The sequence below is a fragment of the Neolamprologus brichardi genome, chromosome 17 (assembly GCF_056152115.1).
Source record: "Neolamprologus brichardi isolate AB-2024 chromosome 17, ASM5615211v1, whole genome shotgun sequence".
Classification (NCBI taxonomy): Eukaryota; Metazoa; Chordata; class Actinopteri; order Cichliformes; family Cichlidae; genus Neolamprologus; species Neolamprologus brichardi.
This window is the reverse complement of record NC_142120.1, coordinates 1,390,358-1,413,101: the sequence shown is the minus strand read 5'-3', so window position 1 is coordinate 1,413,101 and position 22,744 is coordinate 1,390,358. Positions and strand designations below refer to the sequence as shown.

General features: G+C 45.1%; 1 protein-coding gene across 2 annotated transcripts in view; it reads left to right on the top strand.

The window, feature by feature from the left end:
* dennd1b (DENN/MADD domain containing 1B) overlaps positions 1 to 22,744 on the top strand; it is a 103,345-nt gene that overhangs the window by 27,179 nt on the left and 53,422 nt on the right. For both annotated transcript variants that reach the window (XM_087830461.1, XM_087830460.1), the window contains exons 4-6: positions 17,156 to 17,205; positions 17,967 to 18,086; positions 22,492 to 22,561. In XM_087830461.1, coding sequence (XP_087686587.1) covers positions 17,156 to 17,205; positions 17,967 to 18,086; positions 22,492 to 22,561 — 240 coding nt within the window. The remainder of the gene's footprint in view (positions 1 to 17,155; positions 17,206 to 17,966; positions 18,087 to 22,491; positions 22,562 to 22,744) is intronic.

Sequence of the window (22,744 nt, the reverse complement as noted above, 5' to 3'; positions counted from 1 at the left end):
AGATGATTGTGGCGACTGAAACGAGTTGTTGTTATTCTCAGGAAATCCACGCTGAGTCGATTTCCTGAGTGGTCTTATCTTATGTTTGTAACGATGGTCTTGTTGTGACTGTCACATCATCTCTGCACACACAGATCCTTCCGTCCTTACGCTCCCCTCTGCTTCATCAGCCTTCACGTCTCCACAATCCTTCTCATATTTCCCCTCATGAGCCACTGTTGCATGAAATTGCAAATTGTACACTCGCTTTTTTTTTCTCATCCACTCTGGTTTCAGCATAATATCAAGAGAGAAATAAAGGAAATATTGAATTATGAATAGTTTTTACTGCGAGGCCTTCTTTTAACTATTAAGGTTGATGTTAACTCTCCGTGGCTATTCCACACATTTTACTGTAATAAGGACGCTTTGATCTTCCTGCTACAAACTGCATCGAGTTGACTGTAAAACACGCTGTTTTTCATTTATGCCAAGGCTGCGGTTCAAATTCGATTTTAAGGAAATATCTGTGCTTTGATACATCGCTGTGTAGAAATCAGGTTTTTATTAAATGCATTCTGGGACTTATTCTGTGGAGAAATTATAGTAATGTACTTTTCCTCTTCGCTGTGTGCGTTTCTTTTGCAGTTTTAAGTTAAAATGCGCTTTGTTTCCTCGGGACAGACCTGCTGTGTGTTTGTGTGGATTCACAGCTCAGTTTTGCAAAATTTCATCCGAATGAAGGATGGAGACGTTTGGTCACGATACTCCTCTACGTTTGGCATGAACCAAACACGGCATATTACGGTTTGCCGATATATAAAAATTTTCCAACCAACAATCGTCAGTCCAACAAACTATGGAAGCCCGTTTCTGCCAAAAAAAGTATCCGTAACTCGAAATTTCGAGAAAATAACTCAGAAGTTTGAGTTATGGGTTTGTTTTTTATTTTTTAGTGGCGGAAACAGGCTTCCATAAATAACCGATGATAGGCGATATACTCGCACAGGCGCTGACTTTTTAATGGGCGGAGCAACGTAACCATGCACAGGCTGATTTGCGTATTTAGAATTTCTAAGCTTTGTTTGGAGGGAATATTTTACCTTCTCTTATTGTTTGTTTCAGTATTAATTAGTGGTGCAACGGATCAAAAATCTCAAGGTTCGGATCAATTTTCGGATCAGCAAAAAAGAAAAAAGACAAATTGAACATTTACTTATTGAAGTATTTTTTGCCTGTTAAAAACATTCAACTCAAGACTCCACGCAATTATTAAAAAAATTCTGGTACAATATAGGGCAGTACAGTCTTTGTATCTACCACTCAATTCAATTCAATTTTATTTATAAAACACCAAATCACAACAACAGTCGCCTCAAGGCGCTTTATATTGTAAGGTAGACCCTACAATAACACACACCGCTCATTATATCGCACTCCACTGTCACGGTCACGTAGCTTTCCGTTGCCCTGGAGCTCCACCCATTTGTAGTAGTTGGGTAACAGAAGATGTCTGGGACAGTTCAGCCATAACTTTAAACTTTTCCTGCTCATACATGCTTGGAACGATCTTGCCACTGAAGTGGACGCGCAACAGGATATCATATGTGGCTGAAGCACGTTCATCATAGTTTAAACCTTGTTTTGCACACAGCATACGGCCTCCCGTCTGCAGCTAAACACCCCAACAGCTTCTGTAACAGCTTCAGCTGGTCGGATTGGGCAGCAAAGGGCTGCTTAAATACCGCAAACTCCTCTGCTCCTCCACCTGGACCGCTGACCATAACTATGCTTGTCAGACCCATCACGCCACCATACACGAACCTATTTTTCCTCTTTTTCGAATCTTTGGATCACGTGCGTGCCAAACCGTGGAGTGGGTTCGGATTACGGATCAGCAGTGATCTGTTGCACCACTAGTATTAATGCAGATGAGAGAGATGAGATTCATAATGCAGCTACTTTTTGGATTTTTTTTTTTTTAAATGTGCCAAATCACAAAATCAGATTTTTTTTAACGTGTGCTGGAAGAGACCACTTTTTTTGTTTAATCTTGTATTTGTTGTTTCCCTCCTCTCCATTCTGTTTTTTTAATTTAAATAAAATGTTTTGGGTTTTTTCTGAACACAGGCTGCTGCCGTTCTTTTTCTGTTACGAGTTTAAGTAAATGAATCGCTGCTTTTGCTTGTAGCTGGAGACGTTGCCGTTAAAACAGCGCTGTTATTTTTTCCGTTGACTGCTTCTCTTAGCTTCAGCCAACCTTATTAGCAAACTTACTCTTGGACAAATAAATAAACGGCTCTTGGAAAACGATGGGTGAAGGGCTCGGCCTATCGATTGTCGATATATTCGTCCAATCTCCCAACCTTACGGCATATCAGCACCAATCGTCGAGCACGGTGGTGTGAGGAGAGGAGGTGATCTGGAGTTGACCATGAACCTCTTTGTATTAAAGACAGTTAAAGTATGGCCTAAAATTGGGTCATAAAACAGGAAATAACGGCAAGCATAGCAGCAGATCTACGACTGAACGGTGCTGCGAGGACACTCAAACTGAAATGAGGGCAAATGCCCACAAACCTCAGTCAGCTAAAGATCACAAACATGTCTGACTGATACAGTCGAACCTAAAAAGTGTACAGTACTACTCACTGCTTCTGCATTTGCAATGATTTAATTTAATGTTAATGAGAGAGTGTAAACTGTGATGTTGTTGTAAAGATGACTGGGTTGTTTTCACCCTGACACGTAAAGCCTCACAGAGCTATTGTCTTTGTGGTTTTTTAATTGTGACCACCGTTGTCACCGAGATGTCATGACTTCAGGCTAAACTTGACGTGTTTCCCCTTCACACAGTCCCGTATATCTGTCTCTGCTGGAAAGCTCACCGAGTCATCAGCCAGACAGGAAGAAGGGGAGGGACAGACAGAGGAAGAGAAAGAGCGAAGAGAGGCAGCGGTCTCTCGAGGCTTCATCCTCGGCAGCTTTCAGCGTTGCTCTGACACCGCGCTCCATCAGGACCGGCTGCCTGACACGCCGTGATTGGTGGCCACAGTTCTGTGGACTTGGCCCTGGGTGGGGGAGGCAGGGAAAGGGAGGTCGATTGGATTGGTGAGACAGCAGCGGTCTGAGGGATGGAGGTGAAGCGGAGGAACCGGTGGACATGATTGGTGACTTCAGCCCTGAGGGAACTGAGGGTTGACCCCAAGGAGAAGAGGATAAAGTGGGCGAGGGCGGTGGTGAAGGAGTCCTTGTGGGTGTGCGAAGGTTGGGTGGCAGGGCCCAGACATGCTAACTTTAAGACGATGATGCGTTGCTGTCGGTTGATGCCCAGTGGAGCAAAATAGAAAAGCAGTAGGAGAACAGATGCATATAATAATTTGAATTAGATCAGAATAAAAGGAGAAGACGGCGACGGAGGTTGGAGGAAGTGCTGTAGATCGAGAAGCTGCGAGAATCTGTTGTGAAAGTCTGTAAAAACATGGAAATTATTACCTTCTTTGGGTTTACACGTATGGAGAGATGTAAGTGTGTGTGTGTGTGATGCTCAGCGTGTCACAGCGCCTTGTCTTTCCCCTTCACTGCACCCTGACAGCAGTGTCAAACAAGGCCTCGTATGATCTGTATATGTCTTTGAGAATGTGTGTGTGTGTGTGACGGGGTTGATACTGTTTTTATTCTTCCTTCTAACCCTTTTCACCTCACATCCCTCGGGTGTTCCAGGGTCCTGCCTAATGGACAGTCTCGCCCCACTAAGCTGGCCTTTGGCTCAGGCACTGAGCTGGACGCCTAACTAGGGGCCCTTTGTTGCTCATGGGTCTTGATTGCGCTGACCTCTGGGCTGCCTTCCTGGGAGAAGAAGAGTAGTAGAGAGGGAAAAGGAGAGCAGGGGAAGTGTTTTCACGCCCCGTTGCTCACATCTCTCCGATATTGGCGAATGACTGGCGAAAAGAAATCGGTAGGAAAGAACTGTTGGCTGTTTCCCTGCAGGTGAAGAGTAGAGGATTCAGCTACATACACAGATGTATGCAGTTAATCTGTACATTATTTATTCACTTTAGGAAGAATGAACTAGTAGGTTTATTATATTCCTCCAGTTTATACGTGCAAGCTGGGAAGCTGTGTTGGAGGCAGCTGTTGCACACGTGGCCGCGGCGAGGGAACAGAAATTTAGAAACGGGGAACCGGGAGAGTTTTAGCGACGTGACAAAACATCCTTCCACCTCCTGCTGCACGGGTCATCGGAGGTCTTTGTTCAGGGTAACGTGCTGCTATCTGCAAACAGGTTCTGCACCTGAATCTCCGTCGTCGCATTTTGTGTTGAGCCGCCGTGTCTGGACGGGCTTTGGTTGTTTTTGAAGAGACGCCAAAAAGCAGACGTTTGCCTGCTGTCAACACAGCGTTGGATAAAAAGTTTACGGCTTTTCTTTTAGGACGTTTAGAAAAAGACGTCATTAAATGTGTTTGAAAACTGAAAGGATGCAGAGTCGCATCCAGACTGTGGACAGTCAAAATGAGACCCATGCGAACCAGCTCACATGTACACAGCTATAATAATCACAGTGATAATTTGGTTGTGCTGCCATTAAACTTGAAGCCCTCCACTTTTCAACAGCGTCCTTTCACTTCCCGACTAAATTTAGGCTGAAACGAGTCATTTTTTCTCTTTTTACCCCAGAAATTAACATCCATGGATGTCTGGTGCTTGGTATCGTCTGATGATAAATTTATCTGCAGTCGTAATTAGGGATGGGTATCGTTTAGGTTTTATCTGATACCGGTGCCAAACCGGTACTTTTGAAACGGTGCCGGTGCTTAAACGGTGCTCAAACCGGTGCTTAAAGAATGAAGAACACAAACTTTGTCCAAAAACCTCTCATGTTCAGCTGTTTTTTTTGTAAAAAGATAACAATGTTAGCCTTTTCTGCAGCTATAGGGCATATATGGTATCACTCTTGGCTGGAAGCAGCTTAAACAATGGAAAAAACACAAACTTTGTCCAAAAACCTCTCATGTTTAACTGTTTTCCACTTTTTCTTTGGTCATTTTAGCCTTTTTGTCCAGGGTGAAGGGAGTATCTGCCATCAAACAAGAAGACAGCCGCATGTAGCTATGATGGTGTTTGCTAGTTCACCTTACATGCATTAATGTAATAACGTGGTTAGCCTACTCAACGTAAATTACACAGTATCACAGTATCAGCTTAAAGCACTTGTTGCAGCTGCTGAGTTTGCATCTTTTGCTGTGAAGTACAGCCAGACTTTTGACCGCTTCGCCTTGGGCGTTTTTAATCTGTAGCTCTGCTCTAAAAGAACGTACGTACCTGGACCCGCCTACTATCCTCGGAAACGTAAAACGATTGGCTAGAATCCAAAGTGTATCACTCCATACCAGTTGGTGGCGGTAATGCACCTTTCAGTTGTTTGCCAACCGCCAATACAAATGTAAGGAAGAAGAAAGTGTATCACATCTCAGGAAAATAAAGCACCGAAATGTGCGCTGCTTTTCGGTCTGGTTACTACCGTTTATGTCAGAACCGGTGCCATCGTGGCACCGGATACCGGTACCCATCCCTAGTTGTAAACCTGTAACCTCCTCCTGAAACAGGAAGTCTTGACCTGGCTACCCAGAAGTCCCCAAACAGAGTCTGCCGACTGCAGCCGATGAGTTCGCAGCTTGAACGTCTGCAAACTGGCTTTAAAGAGACCCTCAGATTCTCATCTGCTCCAAAAAACGTGAGAATCCTGCCGAACTCTTTGTGTTATGGCCGAACTCACAGATGAGGAAACGAATGCTTTACACTTGCAAACAGGTTGCTCCTGTCAACCAGGAAAGCCTCTTTTTTAATGGTTGCAGACGAACTGCATACCGCCGTTGCCAGGAGAGCTATCACACGCACAACAATGTGGCTTAATTGGGCATGCTTTTTTTTTTCTTCCCTTAACTACCCCATACAAGGCGCAACCAGCAGCCACCAGTCAGAGACAGAAATGGCAAAAATGACAAATGAACAGGGTGTAAAGGGAGAGGAGGATGGAGAGGAGAAGGAGGAAGAGGAGGACGCAGCGACGCCCTGACCCTCTCTGCTAGATTCCTTGTACATCTGTCAATGAGACGTCCACCGCCAAATGTTTAGGAGCCGGTGTTGCACTACTGCTCCCCTGCTGAGCTTCAGTGTATACATTCTGTTTGTGTGTGTGTGTGTCGAGAGTGTGTGACGCCATGTGTTAGAGGCAGGCCCACATCAGGGTTCATACAGTCGAGCTAAGCCCGGTGGGAGTTGAAAGCTTAAAGAAGGAAATCCCCCCCCGGCTGCTCAGTGCACACACACACACACACACGCACACATGCACGCACACACACATGCACGCACACACACACGTGCTGTCTCTCTATATCCCTCTCCCTCTCCTCCTGGCACTTCATTAATGAAACCCATGCTTGTATGTTTGGGGCATATGCAGCTCTCTTGGCCCAAAACTGTGTGTGTGTGTGTGTGTGTGTGTGTGTGTGTGTGTTAGGGGGAGATGTCTCACTCCCTATCACGTGGTTATATATTCAGTGGAAGATCTCAGCAGAGGCATAATACTGCTGCTCTCCCCTGTCTGAGCCCATCTGTGATATGTAGACAGGACATCAGCAGGACGGGTATTAGCACTGGAATAATGTGCAGTGTTATTGTTGACGCCCCCCCCCCCTCCTCGTAACATAAATGCACCCATTGAGGAATAAACTGAAAATAAATTGGTGTAATACAGTAGATGCCATGTACCGACCCCAGTAGAGCGCTTTAAAATCGGAGGTGACTCGTTTACAGCTGTTGGCCGTGGAGCGAGTTCGGGGGGTTGGACAGACGGAGGTTAAGGGGCTGTCGTGTGTTTTATTATTACTGACTTATAACTGAATCCTGCGTGTGTGTTGTGTCCTAAAAATGTAGAAAAGCAATCAGAGAAATGGTTTCCTCCCCGTGTTGGATATTACCGAGGACAATCTGCTCGTGAATGCAACGTGACGTCACGTTTTTAGTCGAGGGGTGCTCTGTCTTTTTTTAATTCATGGTACTTTACTGCAGAGGGTCTCCACAGCAGGTAGCTTCGCTGTTTGATCTGGATGAGTTTTGTGCCGGACGCCCTTCCTGACACGACCCCAAAGTGTGTCTCCGGCTGTAGAGGTGGCGAATTCACATAGAGCAGGAATAGGCAAATGCGACTGTCAGGTGTCGGTAGGTGCTTTAAAAGGCTGCAGCATCAGTCTGCCAGCTTTAGCACCATCTGAGCAGTGGCTCTGACAACATGGGGATGTTGTTAATCAAAAATAACCTCCTTCAGTCGAGACGCGCTGCACCGGGGGGGGTCACCGGGAACAGGAACTCGTAGAGGGAATTAGAAAAAAAATCCAGAAGGGCAAAACTCCTTCTTCCCTCCGTCTCCCTCTCCAATCAGCCGGGGCAGAGCGAGCAAGAATGTGAAAATGCAACGCCCCCGTGTCAATTTGAAAGTGCACTTTATAGGCTCATGTGCCCCTCCACCTCTCTCCCCACCGCCTCCCCATCCCACTTCCCCCACTATTCTCAAGCAGCTCTGTTGCTTTGGTCCGGCTCTGAAGGCCGTTCTTATTACCGGCACAGAGTGCAGGTCAGAATGGCAAGCCGGCAGCATACTATTAAAGCCTAATGAAAGGAATCTCTGCAGGGTCTGAGGTCTGCAGCGGCCAGAGGAAGCTCTGCCTCTGCCCATTGTTCTTCTGCTCGTCTCCTCGCTCTTCTCTCTCATTTTGTAGTTTTTTTATTCCATCGCTAAATCCGGCATCTCCCCCGTCTCCCTGCCATCTCAGTCCTCGTCTCTGTCTTGTCCGTGCTCGACATCTGCTGAAAAATTCCCCTCTACATGTGTTTGCATCGGGCATCTCCAATCTGATGAGCTGCCTGGAAAATGTAAGCGGAGACATCATGACTGAAACTCCCTAAGATAAGGAAATGCATTTGCGACATTGAGCGCCAACATAGACTCGTTCATGGACGCCGAACGTAAAGGTCAAAGGGCGTTCTCGCCAAGGTTATTATCGTTAACGAAAACTAACGAAATAACGAAAACTAGAAGTGAAAAAACATTTTCGTTAACGGAAATAAAAATAAAAACAAAAAAAGGAAAACTAACTAAAACTATAATGAGTGTTCACAAAACTAACTAAAACTAACTGAATTTATAGCAAAAATGTGTTTAGTTTTCATTGATGTGTGCGTGTCATACAAGAGTCAAGGGTGAAAATGAAGTTTAGTTTCCAGATTTTTTTCTTGCTGTGTCTCATTAGGCCAGCAGGTGGCAGCACGTTAGTCGAGTCGTCTGTGTCGCTGCTCCGTCCACGCGCAGAATCATGTCAGGAAAAGTCGGGAGCCAGAGTCCAATTTGGGATTACTTTGAATATGACTGTGTTTTGGATAAAGCAAGTGTCTTGTAGTGGAAACAGACAAATTATGAGGGACATTTCTAAAGGGAAAAAATCCCACAAACCTTAAAGTGCACTTGAAAAGCTCACACAAGAAGGCTAACCTAGCTTAGCTTGAGAAGGTAAGGGAGCACACTCAACCCTCATCCCCAGAAACAGAAGCTAACCCCAGGCAAGGCAGCGTGATGCATCCCGAGACAACAGGACGGGGATATCTACACAACTGTGTGAGTCAATTACCTTCAAAAAGTTTATCGATTCACTTGAACCACAATTACGAACACCCGGTGCTGCGAGAGTTAATAGTCTCATTGGGGCCAAGATATACATTTTATAGTTGCCTGGTATCAATGGTTGTTCATCTGCCTTTATTTATTTAAAGAACCCATAGGTGGGAATGTGAGTTGTCTGTCTCTGCGTGTTAGCCCTGCGACAGACAGGCGACCTGTCCAGGGTGCAGTATGGTAGCTGGAATAGCAACATACCCAAGGATGAGCAGAATGACTGATATGATGAAACTGGGATTTTGTTACACTTAATTATTGCAAACACGACTAAAACTATAACTGAAACTAATCTAAACTAAACTAGCAAACAATTGGTAAAAACTAATTAAAACTGATATAAAATTGAAAATCTGAAGTCAAAACTAAATAAAAATAAAAACTAATGAAAATTACAAAACTATTAAAACCCTGGTCCTCGCCTCTTTCTGTAACTTGATTAACACGTTTCCATTTTTCCTTTCGGCGCTCCGTTCTTGGACACGAGCTGCCTGAGACGACACTTTACAGCGACCACAGTTTTTATCTTCTGCCTAGAAAATAATTGAATCATTCGGGAAGATGGAGTGGCTCGGTAGCCATTATTGGAAAAAGTTACTTGTATTGATTGCTTGATACTTGTAAAGGACTGCATTAATATACTGGAGTCTATAATTTGACAGTAGATTAATCTTTTGTTCCTTTTCTCAATCTATTGGTTTAGAAAATTGATTGAACAATGCATACAAGGTGTTTGTACGGGAGGCCACAAAAATCAAGACTTTTGATTGGGTCTAGTTTGGTTTGGTTTACGTGTCTCCTCCTCTCAGTAAAGTCTCCTGTAAGCTTCAGTATCTGGTGCAGTTTGGAGTTCATTGAACAAACAGGAAATTGTTCAGGAAGTTTGCTGTTTACAGTTAGATCACAGACCCGCTCTCTGACGGCAGTCGTCGGGTCGCCAGTCGCTCGGCGGCTGCAACAGTTTCAAATCCACCGCTGTCCCCTATCAAGGTTTCATACAATCACACATTTTTATTCTGCATTATTTATTTTTTCCTCTCTCTCTCAAACCAAGGCTCAGCTGTCCTTGTGCCTTTACACATTGCAAATGAATGCATATCCATGCAAATTCTTAAAAAAGAAAGGCTGAGAATTTGAATATTTTGCTTAAAGCTGCACCCAGGTCGACCCTGCCATTCGGCATTTGAAAGCAGCGTGTCTGTTTGAATACTGAGGATCTCTCTTTGTCATGTTCGCCAGAGGGGCCGGGTGAGCGAACCAGCACCGGCAGGATGGGCAGAGATCGGCTGGGTAGCTGCACACAGACAGACTAATTGGGAAAAGGGGGGCGAAAGAGGGGACGAGGGGTTTCGGTGAGGGCGAGGAAGAGGTGGGGTATGCAGGAAGGGGGCAATCGAAGATGACGACAGGGGGGTTTAGAAGGGAGGTGAAAGAGGACGGAGGCTGGGGGGGATGGAAGGAAAAGAGGAGGTGATGGAGAGGGCGCAAGAGAGTGCGAGAGGAAGAGGTGAAGGAAGGGTGAGTTTAGATACTGTGCTTTCCAGCGCTGATGTGTTAGCAGCCCTGCTGACTATTTCATTAGACTGCTGAGGGCTGCCTGCATGACCCGAGTCCCTGCCTGCTGCAAAGCGCTGTGGTCTTATCGCGCGTGTTTGACACACGAGGTAACCTTGCAAAAAACTGTTTTCTTGCACTTATGAAAGATTCACAGGAAGTGACCTAAAGCAGGCCCGTTCATGCATCTCGTTGAGGAAGACGACCCACTTGGGTCATTTTAAGAATCTATTACAGTTAAGAGATTTTGCTTTTTGACACGTTCGTGTCACACTGTGTTTGACGGTGCCTAAAGATTCACATTCTGCCTCTTTTTTTTGCTTTAATTTGCCTAAAAATGAGTTTTCCTGACGAATAATTCATTAGCATATTTCTGTTTTACAGGTTTTTAGAAGTAAACATGAAGCTTCAGATTTACGTTTTAGTATTTTGTGGCTCCGTGCCTTTTAGGATGCTAATAGTGTGCGTTTACATACTCAGCGCCAACGTTAGCCTGTTGGAGTAACTCACGACCAGAGATGGGCAGTAACGTGTTACTGTAATCTGATTACTTTTTTCAAGTAATGAGTAAAGTAAGGGATTACTATCGCAAAAACGGTAATTAGATTACTGTTACTTTCCCGTAGGAACGCTGCGTTACTGCGTTACTAAAACCGTGATTTTTTTGCGAGAATGTCTCATGACAGTGACGTAAGCGAGTGCGACGTTCGTGACAACAGCTGTGTGCAGATCAACAATGGATCATATATCAGTGCAGAGAGAGTATGAGCGTGCAGCGTTTAAAGCGTGGAAGTACTGACCTTACTTTGAGTTTGATTCCATAAAAAGTGACAAAAACATTAGTGTCCGTTGTGCGTGGGAAGAAAACTTCTTTTTACAGCGAAAAAACCCCTAAACTTCCAAACAAGCACCGAGTAGCTACGACGTAATGGGAAACTCACAGAGAAACTCGCGGATTCTTCCACTGACCGCGGCACACCTGCACCAGGGTAACCCTCCGCCTACCCCACTCCTGCTTTACAGGTGAAAATAGAGCAACAGGACCGCTAGTCTTTGACTTTATTTATTTTCTGCTGTGTTTTACTTGCATCTATTTGAAAGACTGAGTGTAAACACAAAAATATTTTATTTTATGTGCTGGAATGTGCAGAAAATAGGTTTAAATGTTAAACTAATTTCTTCCAGTCAGAGGATGTTGCAGATAATTAAATGTTTGCTCGATGCATAAAGTTAAAAGATTAAAACTAATAAAACAAGTTTTAAAAAGAGACTTTTCCATTTGATTACATTTTGTATGATGATTATGCAGAAAAAGTAGAATTGGGCTGAAAGATCTATCACTTTATCACCTATTCAGGTTGTAAATCGTGTTTTTAAAAAGTAACTAAGTAATTAAGTAATTAATTACTTTTGAAAATAAGTAATCAGTAAAGTAACGGGATTACTTTTTTGGGGAAGTAATCAGTAATTAGTTGATTACTTTTTTGGGGAAGTAATCAGTAATTAGTTACTTGATTACTTGACCAACACTGCTCACGACTGCTTCGATGACTCGCGCTGACCGTCTGTGACGCACCGAGCGTGTTTCGCACTCCTGCAGCTGTGTCGTCATAGCGACGCACAGATGCGAAGCGTCTTCGAGCACGTCCTCCTAGCTTTAATCGACGTCCATGTGGTTAAACTCTTACTGTAAAGGCCTCCGGTGAGGTAATCGCTCACAGCGAACATCTTGTCCGCATTATTTCTGAGTTATTTTGTTTTTCTTTAGTAATACAGCGCAGACTTTTCAAATCAGTCTGCACTTCTAATTGCATTACCAGGAAACAATAAATTAACTTTGACCGAGAGAATAAAAAAATAGCAGACGTTGGCTGTGGTGAATTTATACAGTGAACGACTAAAACGGTCCAGCATGCTTTGAAAACAGCTGACAGTAATGTAAAGTGTGTCTGAATTGCAGTAATGGGCTAACACACGCACACAAAGAAAGCCCTGAGATTTAATGCTTTAGGGTCTGATTCTAATAGAAGTATATCTGTGTTACATTTACAAATTTGCCTGCCACCAGGCTCCGCTCCTCCTAAAGCTGCTCTCTGTCTAGAAGGCTCTAGGGCCTGCTGAGCCAGGCTGACTGAGACGGGTAGCTAGCAGCATTGATCTGGCTGCAGTAGCCAGGGGAATATAAAGCAGGGCAGGGGCTTAAAGTCCTGAGCCCCCCCCATCCTACCCCCAGGGAGGAGTCTTCGCTCATAGGGAGAGGGCCATGAACTGCAAGCTGCTTCTCATTCCCTCCTTTCTTTCCTCGCCTCCCTGTGCTGTTGCATCCATCCTCCTCCACCTCTTCCTTCCTTCTGACATTCACTTTGTCCCTCTGACTCCTTCCTTGTCTCCTCCACCCTCATTCCTTCTGCCTTCATCCACATTTCTCTACAACACTTGTGCTTGTCTGCCTCCGTCTGTGTGCAAGAATATGGGAACGTGAATATTATCATGAAGTTCACGCTCGAAACGAAACACGTGGCCGACGCTGACTTTAGCATGTAACCTGCAAACTGAAAGCCCCGCCCTCCTTTTTAGCAACCGCCCAGAAGAAGAAGGTGCACAGGTGTGTGTGTGACAGTCAGGCCCACACATTGGGATCTGTTCCACATCAAACCTCTCAGCCCCTGGTGTTTTGCTCAGCCATATATAGCTACGATTACTTCTAAAGAAATTAGGGTAGAGCTGGAATAAAAGAGAAGTTTAGGTCTGTTGTTTTAAAAGTAGAAATGTAAGAGTGTCGCCCTGCTCTCAAAGTTTGTTGCTCTTCCCTCCTGCACCGTGCTGTTGTGTGGGGGTGCAGTGCAAAGCTGCACAGTGCTGCTGCGCGCTGTTGTAGTGTTGTGGTGCAGCGATAGCGCGATCGTCCGCTGGGGGAACCCAGAGCATTCTGTCTCACTGAGTGATACCCCTGTCTCCACTCACGATAAACAGCGCACACACACACACACACAGCCTGCCAAGCCCAGCCTAGCAGCAGATTCTTCCCTCACACCCGCCTCCCCCTCTCGCAAAGCTGCAAATATATTAGCTGCCTCTTTTTCTTTTGTCTTGGGAAAATGGCAAGTGGGGGTGTCTACGTGTGTGTGTGGTTGCGCACGTGTGTGCTTAGTGTACTAAGAAACTGTGGCAGAACATCCCCTTTGTGCCGTTGGTGTTTAGATATCCCTGTGGTATAGGGCCCAGTCATGGTGAGAGAGCTGCAGATGCCTCAGTTCCTGTAACACAGGTATGATGTAGGGAGAAGAAATCCAGACTGACAGATGAGGCAAAGGAAGATTGCGAGCTGAAAATCACATACAAGCAGTCGATTTCTTTGGTTAAGACAGAAAGAAATATTGGAACAGCAGCACTGTTGGGCTCGACATAAAGGGTCGATTCAAACACACACACTCGCACACACACGGTGCATTTTTCTCCTCTTATTTCTTTTGGTTCGCAGCCAGCAAGACTGTCCAAGTGCAGACTTCTGATAGTGAAATCTGCAGCGTATCCTCTATCGTGGGGACACGGATTCCTCGTGTTTCAAACGATAATAAACAAATAAAAAATTCACACAAAATGAGCCTTAAAAACAAAAGATGTTCGAAAGTCCCGCCCCTGATATTTAACATGACATTTACTTTGTTTGCAGATGGAGGCAGAAATCTGTGGCTATGGTTACCACAGTTACCTAAAAATGACAGTTTAAAGGGACACTTATCAAAAAATGTTTCTATATTTAATACTTTCTACACGAGGGACGAGATGGTGATAGTTAAAAAGTGTCATTGACAGAAGTGACCATCGGTGCTAACGAGTCAGAGTTGCACTGACGTATCGAGCTGAAGCCTGAATGGACGTGCAGCTATTCACTGTCAGCTAAAGCGAGCAGCTCTTATTTTAACCCTTTAAGACCGACCATAGAACCAAGTCCAGAGCTTATATTATATGTTTACATGCTGTGGAGCCATTTTTGGGAGCATTTCAAGTTGCTATACATCAATACAACCATTATAGCCCAGATTTTAATAATATGTCTGCATTAAGTGCATAGTAATTACATAAATTGCAAAAAAGTGTAATAAACTACAAAAAAAATGAAAATCGTTTTTGTTTTATTAACATATATTTCTAGTTAGAGAAATTTAAGAGGCTTATCCCTCAAAACTGTAAATACAAAAAAGTTGCACAAAATAGTTTCCCACCACAGGAAATTTATTTTGTGTCTTCATAGTTTTATTTTTGAAATACACCAATTTTTATACACTGCAGGAAAAACGAAAATAAATATTATAATGCAAATTTGCAAAAAAGCAGCATATGCATCAAAATAAACTATTTCCAGCAGTGCAATATGAGTCCTAAGCATCCCAGAAACGACACAGAAAGTCATAAAGTCAAACATAACTTTTAAAAACACCAGTATAGGCTCATGAGGCCCTGATGGTAAAAAACTACATTTCCGCAAAATGACGTCACTTCCGGTTCCGGGCAGGTCATGGCGGACATGCGATAGTTCGTGCTGATGGACGTAGGAAGTGTTATGAACAGCTGATCGGATCGGCAAAGCATGTTTCTGGAATATTATGTTTTTGTTGCTGCAAGTGCTTTTTATGCAGTTTTTGCAAAACTATATGTGGAAGGAAACTGTGACCGAGGACAAGCTGATGGCATAAGATGTAAGTACAACTCCTCCGGTTTCATGTGCAAAAAAAATTATTGCGCTAGCTCACGTGGTTGCAGAGCTACCGGGATTTAAAAATAGTTACGCAAAACAGAGCGTGCTGCTCTGACCGGTTTTAAAGGGTTAATGAGCACGACAAACATTCCCAAATCTTTTTCTTCTAACCAGAAAATCTTTTGGATTTGGACTGCGTGCAAACTGCTGCCACCTCATGACAAACTGTGGTTGGAATAAAGAGCAAATCAATTAATTGGAAAACAGCAGATGAATGTTAAAATACAGCTGAAAATGTAAACGTATGATTGAAAAAAGAGACGACTTCTTCTCTGACATCAGAAACAATCCTCGGCCGTCCACTCAGAGTAAATGCTAAAGACAGCAGCAGTGTCTCCGTGCTGTCTGAGACTTAATGAATATATATATGAGAGGGAGATGGATATATATAAAGATGGAGGGGAGCGAGAACATGCCTGCTGTTTTTATGTCATATCACACACGCACAGACGCATCACTTCCTCGTGGTCCTGCGTGAGATCAGAGTCGCAGCAACCCCTCAGCTGCCACTCAAACACAGATACCTGGTGTGGGCGGGGCTGCGACGGCTCAGAAATCTGGCAAGTGGAATGTTTTTATTTGCAGGAGAACGTGTGCGTCTTTGCCCGCGTGTGTGTGTCTGTTTGGTTGCGTGTGCCATATGCGGCGCGCCTGGGAGGGCTCTCTGCAACATATTGGTGTGCGTACGTAGTGGTTAATAATAGCAGCAAGCACATACAGCGATGGCAGCTCTGATGTGTGTGACAGTTTTGCAGCCGCTCACACCCAGAGACGGTAACGCACGTGTGCATGTACACGTGTGCACACACACACACAGACCTCACTGCCACTGAGCCGTTCGTCTTTGCTGAGTTCTCGATTTTATCACAGATCCTGATGAGTAAAAACAACCACTTCCCACCCACGGTGCCTCGCCCTCAGCCCCTCCCCTCGTTCTCCATATGTGGGCAAATACAAACATATAGCACAGTGAAACCCACACACACACACACACACACACAAATGTGGCGTCTTAACCACCAAGCATGCAGCCGCTCACATACGCCGCCCTCTCAAAACGCACCAACACCTACGCCGCGCACGCCCGTTCAGCTCACTGTAGCTGTGGGAGTGTTTGTGCTGCGCCAGGTGGCAAATTTAAGTTTTGATGGGGGGGTCAGCAGCACAGATACCCAACCTGCCGTCCGAGCGGTCTCTAGGCGAGGCGGGAGAAACGGAGTCGCAGCAGCATCACTCTCAGCTCGGTCCAATCACAAAGAAGACACACACCACGGGCTCAGCGGCCCGGCCTGGCAAGCAAAAGAAAGGGAGCGAGAGAGATGGCGAGCGAGGCCAGAGCGTCGCAGAGGGCCACCCAGTCCCGGGATCAGCCTCAGAGCTCGGCAGAATCTGGCCGAAGCCGAGAGAGCGACCTGGCGCCAGGTTAGCAGGCAGAGCGGGGACGCTCGGCGGCTCTGCGGCCGGTCTGGAGTGGCTCACCCATATGGCGCGGCGCTCTGTTCCTGCTCTCTGTCTAAATCCATATGCCGCTGGTGGAAAGGTGCCCCCGCCCCACCCACCCCCTCCACACTCCCCTAACTCACAAGGGAGGTGTTTGGAGGTAAAGCCCTGAAGGCTTGTAACCCCCTTCCTACTTCTTAACCCCACAGAGCTGCTTAGCCTATTGTCACTACAATCTGCTACCATAGCCTTCGTGCCCCCACTCCCCCCCCCCTCTTTCTCCTCTTTCTTTCCTTCCTCGTCCTTTTATCTCCCTTTGGCACCTGATAATCGATGAACTTATTAACTGCTAATTATTCAAGCTGTGGATGGAGGATCCCTCGCCGTCTCTCTAAAAGACAGCGAGAGGGAAAAAGGGGGAACTTCTCCTCTCTGCCAAATGAAGTGGTTTCTATTGCCCATTCATTTGGATTAAGTGCATTCAGGCTGCAGCGTTTGGGATGTGACGATTTTGTCAGATTGCTATCAGTAACATTCAACATTAATCCCCGTTTTGTTCAGCCAGTTGATAGCACTCGTTTAGCGGAAGCCCCGGAGACTTTCGTATGGAAACACACGATTTTAATGGTTTCATCAGCGATGATTGTGTGTGTGCGTCTAAAGATGTGCCTTCTACTCTGTTCTGTTTCTGCAGGAGGTCCTTCAGACGATACCAAAGTTCTGCTTTCCCTTTGACGTGGAAAGGTACGATTCCTCTCCCTCTCTTCCTCCTTTTATTTAAGCAGCTTTCACCTGAAGCACACGTCCTCTGCACAGACCACGAGGAGCTATAAGCTACTGCTCGATGACGTCCACGCCAGCTCAACCGTCCTTTTAGACGGTCTTAAAAACTAAAAATCAAGAAAAACAAACCAAGAAATGAATGCTGTGATCGTCTTATTAACGATGAAGCCACAGGTTTTATTAGCGATGATGCTGATGAGGTCATCAGCGACAGGCCCACATGATGCAGATGTGGTTAGTGAGATTTCCTGCGAGTGCAGATGTGGCCAAAGTTGAGAATATAAGGAAGCGTGTTTCTGTACGGACTGTAGGTCCAATCAGATCAGCAGCCTGAGAGCAGCTCTTATTTTTAGTAAGTGACACGGTAAAAACTCCCATTTTTAAAGACAGAAAGGAGAGAGAGGGAGGGAGGGAGGGCGCCTTGGTATTTTTACTGAAGCTGAGCTGCTGCCATCTAGTGGTGAAGGCGTGTACTGAGCTTTAGTGGAGTTTACCTCGGGGTTGGAAAAGCTTTTCACGGTTTTTTCTTTTGTACCAGTCATACTCGAAATACGTGACATCAGATTTGGAGCTTGACTGCAGATTTAGCTCGTAGGGAATTTTCCTTTTTCAATGAGACCTTCTTTCTGGGCCAGTTACATCTGATTGTTTTGTTGTGCTGCTTCTTAAATTTGTGTTTTCGTTTTAAACACTCGTGAGGTGTCCCTCGTTTTGTCGCCCAGGGTCTCCCAGAGTCAGGTGGGGCAGAATTTCACCTTTGTGCTGACGGACATCGACAGCAAGCAGAGGTTTGGTTTCTGCCGACTCACCCGAGGCTGCCGGGTCTGCATATGTCTGCTCAGGTAACACACGCTGAAGTGTCTTTAGTCTTATTCCTCCCAAAATGTTTTCTACATTTGTGTTTCATGAATCCTGAACCTCGGTTTTTAATTTTTATTGTAGGAACATTAAACACAATTTCCATAAATAAGCAGCGAGGTTACTAAAACTGCACAAATACATCAAAATAAAGAGAATATGTGTGATGCCGTCTTTATTTACTCGTTCAGATGAGCCAGACTTGCTCTGCCCTCTTTAAATAAAAATCATAAATTCTATGGATCGCTCCAGTTTTTATTTTTTTATCCATCAAGTTTGATGGAGAGGAAAAAAAAAATTAGCCGATCTTTGAAGCGAACACAGATTTTTTTGAGGCAGCATTTTCATTCATTCTCACACTTCACACTGAGCTGCTCTATGCCAGAATAACAAATTTTATAGTCTCATCTGCCCACACAAATATGTTACTGATGTGCCTATAATTATCCAAAAGTTTAGCACTTTTTGATATTTTCATAGGTGCATTTCTGCGATCACAGCGCACATAAACGAGGACGCCAAACCCACGAGAAGAAAAAAAAAGAAGCATTTTCTTTGCATAATTGCGCTCCGGCAAAAACTATTATCATTTAATTCCCATGTAATCGCATGTTGACACAGTGTTTTTACAGATGTAATTAACTTTGCCATGACAGAGGAGAAGCCACTGCAGTGGAGTGGACTGAGGAGGGAAAAGTACAAGAACTATATTTTTAATGAATTCATTAAGAAGTCGAACAAATAACAAACCGCAGGACGAGGACAAAGGCTTCTGTTTCTGTTATTGTAAAGCTCTCGCCTGTGTGTGTGTGTGTGGCTGTTGATGGACAGTCGTGGGTTTGTCGCTGCCCTGATGAGCTGCTGTGAAGAACAGTGTCCCTCTTCCCCACACCACCCACCCTTCCTGGCCATCTTCCATGGCCTTTGTTTTTCTTTCTCCCTCCCTCTCTGTCTCTCTCTCCCTCTCCCCCTCGCCGTCTCTCCCTCTCTTTTCCTCCTCGTTATTCGGCTACTGCCACAGTGCGACAGCAAAGACGCTTGGCCCATAATTATGCATGAAGCTTCACTGCCAATTAGCAGAGGCTCCCCTGTCCCTCTCGCTGAGTTAGACATGCTAATTCATTTGACATATGATGTATAAAATTCATTATGCATTCTGAGTAGTTTGCATGGCTCGCTTCATTTATAATAATATAATGTATAGGAAGTTTTTTTTTTTTTGTTTGTTTTGTTCATTTAAAATTGTTAATGCGCAGCCTGGTTATGTTTTTAGTTTTTTACTTTTATTCCATCTTAAATATCCCCGCTGTGTCAGGACACGATGAGCGAGGATGTTTAAAAGGATTCAAGAAATTTGGAAATAAAGTTCCCGTCTTCAAGGTCCTCGGTCGCGACTTTATTATCTTTGTTGATGTTAGTAATACCAGATGGGATTAGAGAAAAAATAAAATTAAGATAATAAAAGTCGTTTTTTCTTCCTCAAGTCAACGTCAGTTTGTCGGGTTTCAAATGTGAAACAAGACGACGGCGGCCCGGGCCGACGGGTTTCTATTTGTTCCTCTAGGTCCCAAATATAAAATAGGATCATTAAACCAGTTTGTGATTGGTCGAGTGCGGCGCCGTAAAATTGTCACCTCTGCTTACGGGAGGAAGTGTCTTAATGAGCAGGACAGTTTTATGTGGACGGCTCTTTGTAGCGTCGTCGCTGAAGTCGTGACCAAAAAGACCGCGCTTCCTCCAGGCAGGGCGCACACACACACACACACACACACACACACACACACACACACACACACACACACACACACTCACTCCCCAGCAGGATGACCAAATCCTGCTTTTCGTGTAATTAAAGAGTAAAATAAAGTTTAAATCACAGCTGAGGCTTCTGAAACTTGCTTTTGGTTTAGTGGTCGCTCGTCCCCGTACTTAACCCTCGACCCCAGACAGGAGTCGTGTGAGGCGGTCTTCCAGTGAGCCGTCTACAAAGTGTGAGATGACTTACGATTACAGGTGCCTGTGCGTTAAATAAGATTTAAGAGCCATCTACAGGAATCACTGTCACGCTAAACACCAACAGGTACTTTATGAAGGAAAAGAGGCCGCACGACGCCGATGAGCCCCAGCATTCAAACCGCCGCGCTAAACCTGCTCTGACCTGTCAGAGGTGCATGGCAGCAGAAGAGGGGCCTTGTGATTGGGTCTTAGGCTTTTTTAAGGTAGTTTGTGCTTCGAAGGGGCGGCTGCTGCTGCTGCTGGGGAGTTGTGTTGCTACCTGTGGTCTCCTTGGTGGCAACAAAGTTGCTTTTAAGTGTTCAGAGGTTTAATAAGTATCTCTTACAGCAGTAATTTGGCTAATTTGTTTCATTTTCAGTCTTGGTTTGTGCAGTTCTTCACCAAAGTTTCAAAGTCCACAACGCTCCGATTCCAAAGCTCCAAAGGCGTGTTGTCTTCCGTTAGATGGTCCGAGTCTGGGATGACGAGCGCTGTGAAGGCTGTGAGTGGGTCGCAGATTAACCGGTTCATTCTCTGAGTGCACGGCACTTTGGGAAGACGTGTTTAAAATGGCAGGAGAGATTGCGGGGGCCCCCACGCACCCAGCACTCCAGTGATAGATGCCTCTGCGTCTCTATCGGAGGATTTGTGAAGCACAAACAGATCTGAGCAGTGAACTGTGACGAGTGGGAGTATCTCTCTGAGCTCTCCAAACTTTCACTTTGCCCATACAGGAAGCAGAGGAGGGGGGGGGGGCAAAACAGTGTCTCATTGAAGTTTTATTCATTTGATTGTGTTTGAATAAAGGGAAAAAATCGTCGCAGGAATATTGATAATTTGCAGTTGGCTGTCGTCACGGTGATAATGCGCTTTCCTGTAAAACCAGCAGCATGACGACTGTCGTATTTACGTCTGTGGTGAAAAGTGAAGGATTAATGTGCAGAAGCCTGGTTTTTAAACACGAGGCTCAGATAAACCCGGCCTTCGTTCTCTCTCGGTCTTTATATCAGACTCACGTTGTGTAAACTGACCCTCGTGCACATATTTGCCTTTCGACGTGGCAGAAATGGGTTCAGGTTGATGTTCAAATGAACATCTGCGTGTTTGATTGGGCCTCCACAGCAAGTGTGACCCGATTGCTGTAAATCTCCGTGCAGATGTCACAAAATCGTCGCTGATTGTTTCAGACTAATGGTCACTCAGCCTCTCTGATTGGTGCGCTTCGCTGCACCTCTCCTCCTCATTGGCCCCTCGCGGATTTATGCGATCTGTAAATTTGCATCAAGTTTATTGTTTTCTAGTTGTCTGTTAATTCCAGTCTGCGGAGCAGCCAGTGACCCATGCCCTGCAAACTCCTCTTCCTCCCGCCGACTGTCTGAGACGCAAAACTTTGCCTTTTGGAGTACGAGGCCGATTCAAGGCTTTTAATCCGATAAAATAATCGCCGGCGTCGTTCACTCATTTTGCTAATCAAATAAAAACCAGCAGATTGACCGGCTCGTTCAGTCACTAATTCTGTTCCCAGCCCTGCAATGCAGGAGAGTTAATGAAGCATTAATGGGAGTCTCTGTTTATTTAATGGCAGCGCTGCTCCTTACTCAGAGTCATTATACATGCAGTGTTTAAAACTGCATGTTAAGAGCCTGAATGAAATAAAAATTCAATAAGTTGATAGGACACCATGTTTTTATTATTTGATTGCATAACATTAAAGGAGCTGAGGCCTCGCAGCTTCGGTGCCAAAGGGAAATGTTGGCCATCGTCCACGCAGAGACGAGTCGACTTGGCCAAGAAAGTGTCAAGTTTGTAAAGGAAGCCATGCTGCAGATGCTTTTAGCTTATGGTGGGTGTGCTCGGTGATTAGCTCCAACACAAACACTGCAGTATAAATTATTTTTGAGCTTGTTAATGAATTTATTTATTTTACATTCATTACATAAGGAAAAGCTTTTTTCTAAATATGCAAAAGGCATAAGAAGAAGGGGGGGGGGGGATTTTTGTTAAGCCTGTGCATCTGGGAGCAGCATGCTCGTAAACCATAGCATCGCTCCACATCACACAGCTGCGGTGCTTTTTCTTGTTTCCTAAAGAATCTGAAATCCATTGTTTTTGTTTTCTCGTTTAAAGAGCAGACATGGTGGGAATTCTTGGAATGCCGAGGGCCCAAAGCACGAAGGAACGCCATAATAAGGATGAGATAGCGTTTAATTCCGACTCTGACACGCCATGCCCTGTATGCGGCGTGCTCTTCAGGTCACGCGTGTGCAACGCACTCACCTACCGGGGAGTGACGTGCGCGTCCTGCTTTGATTCGTCGCTTCCTGGTTTGATGACTGAATGAATGAAAGCTTTTCCCGTGCTGCACATTAACACGTTCCTCTCTGCCTCTTGCAGCTACCTGCCCTGGTTTGAAATCTACTACAAGCTTCTGAACACGCTGGCAGACTACTTATCGAAACAACAGGTAACCTGGTCTTTTTCTGCGCGTCGACTATTTACACTCGTGCTCTAATGGAAAACAAAATGAGGAAAGGTGTTGTGGGATTTGCCTGAGAGACACGCGAACACGGCGCCGCGGCGAGATGTTTTCCTGCATTGTGTCTTTGGCGAGCAGCCGTCTCGGGCTCGACTCGCTTCCTGTTGTTAG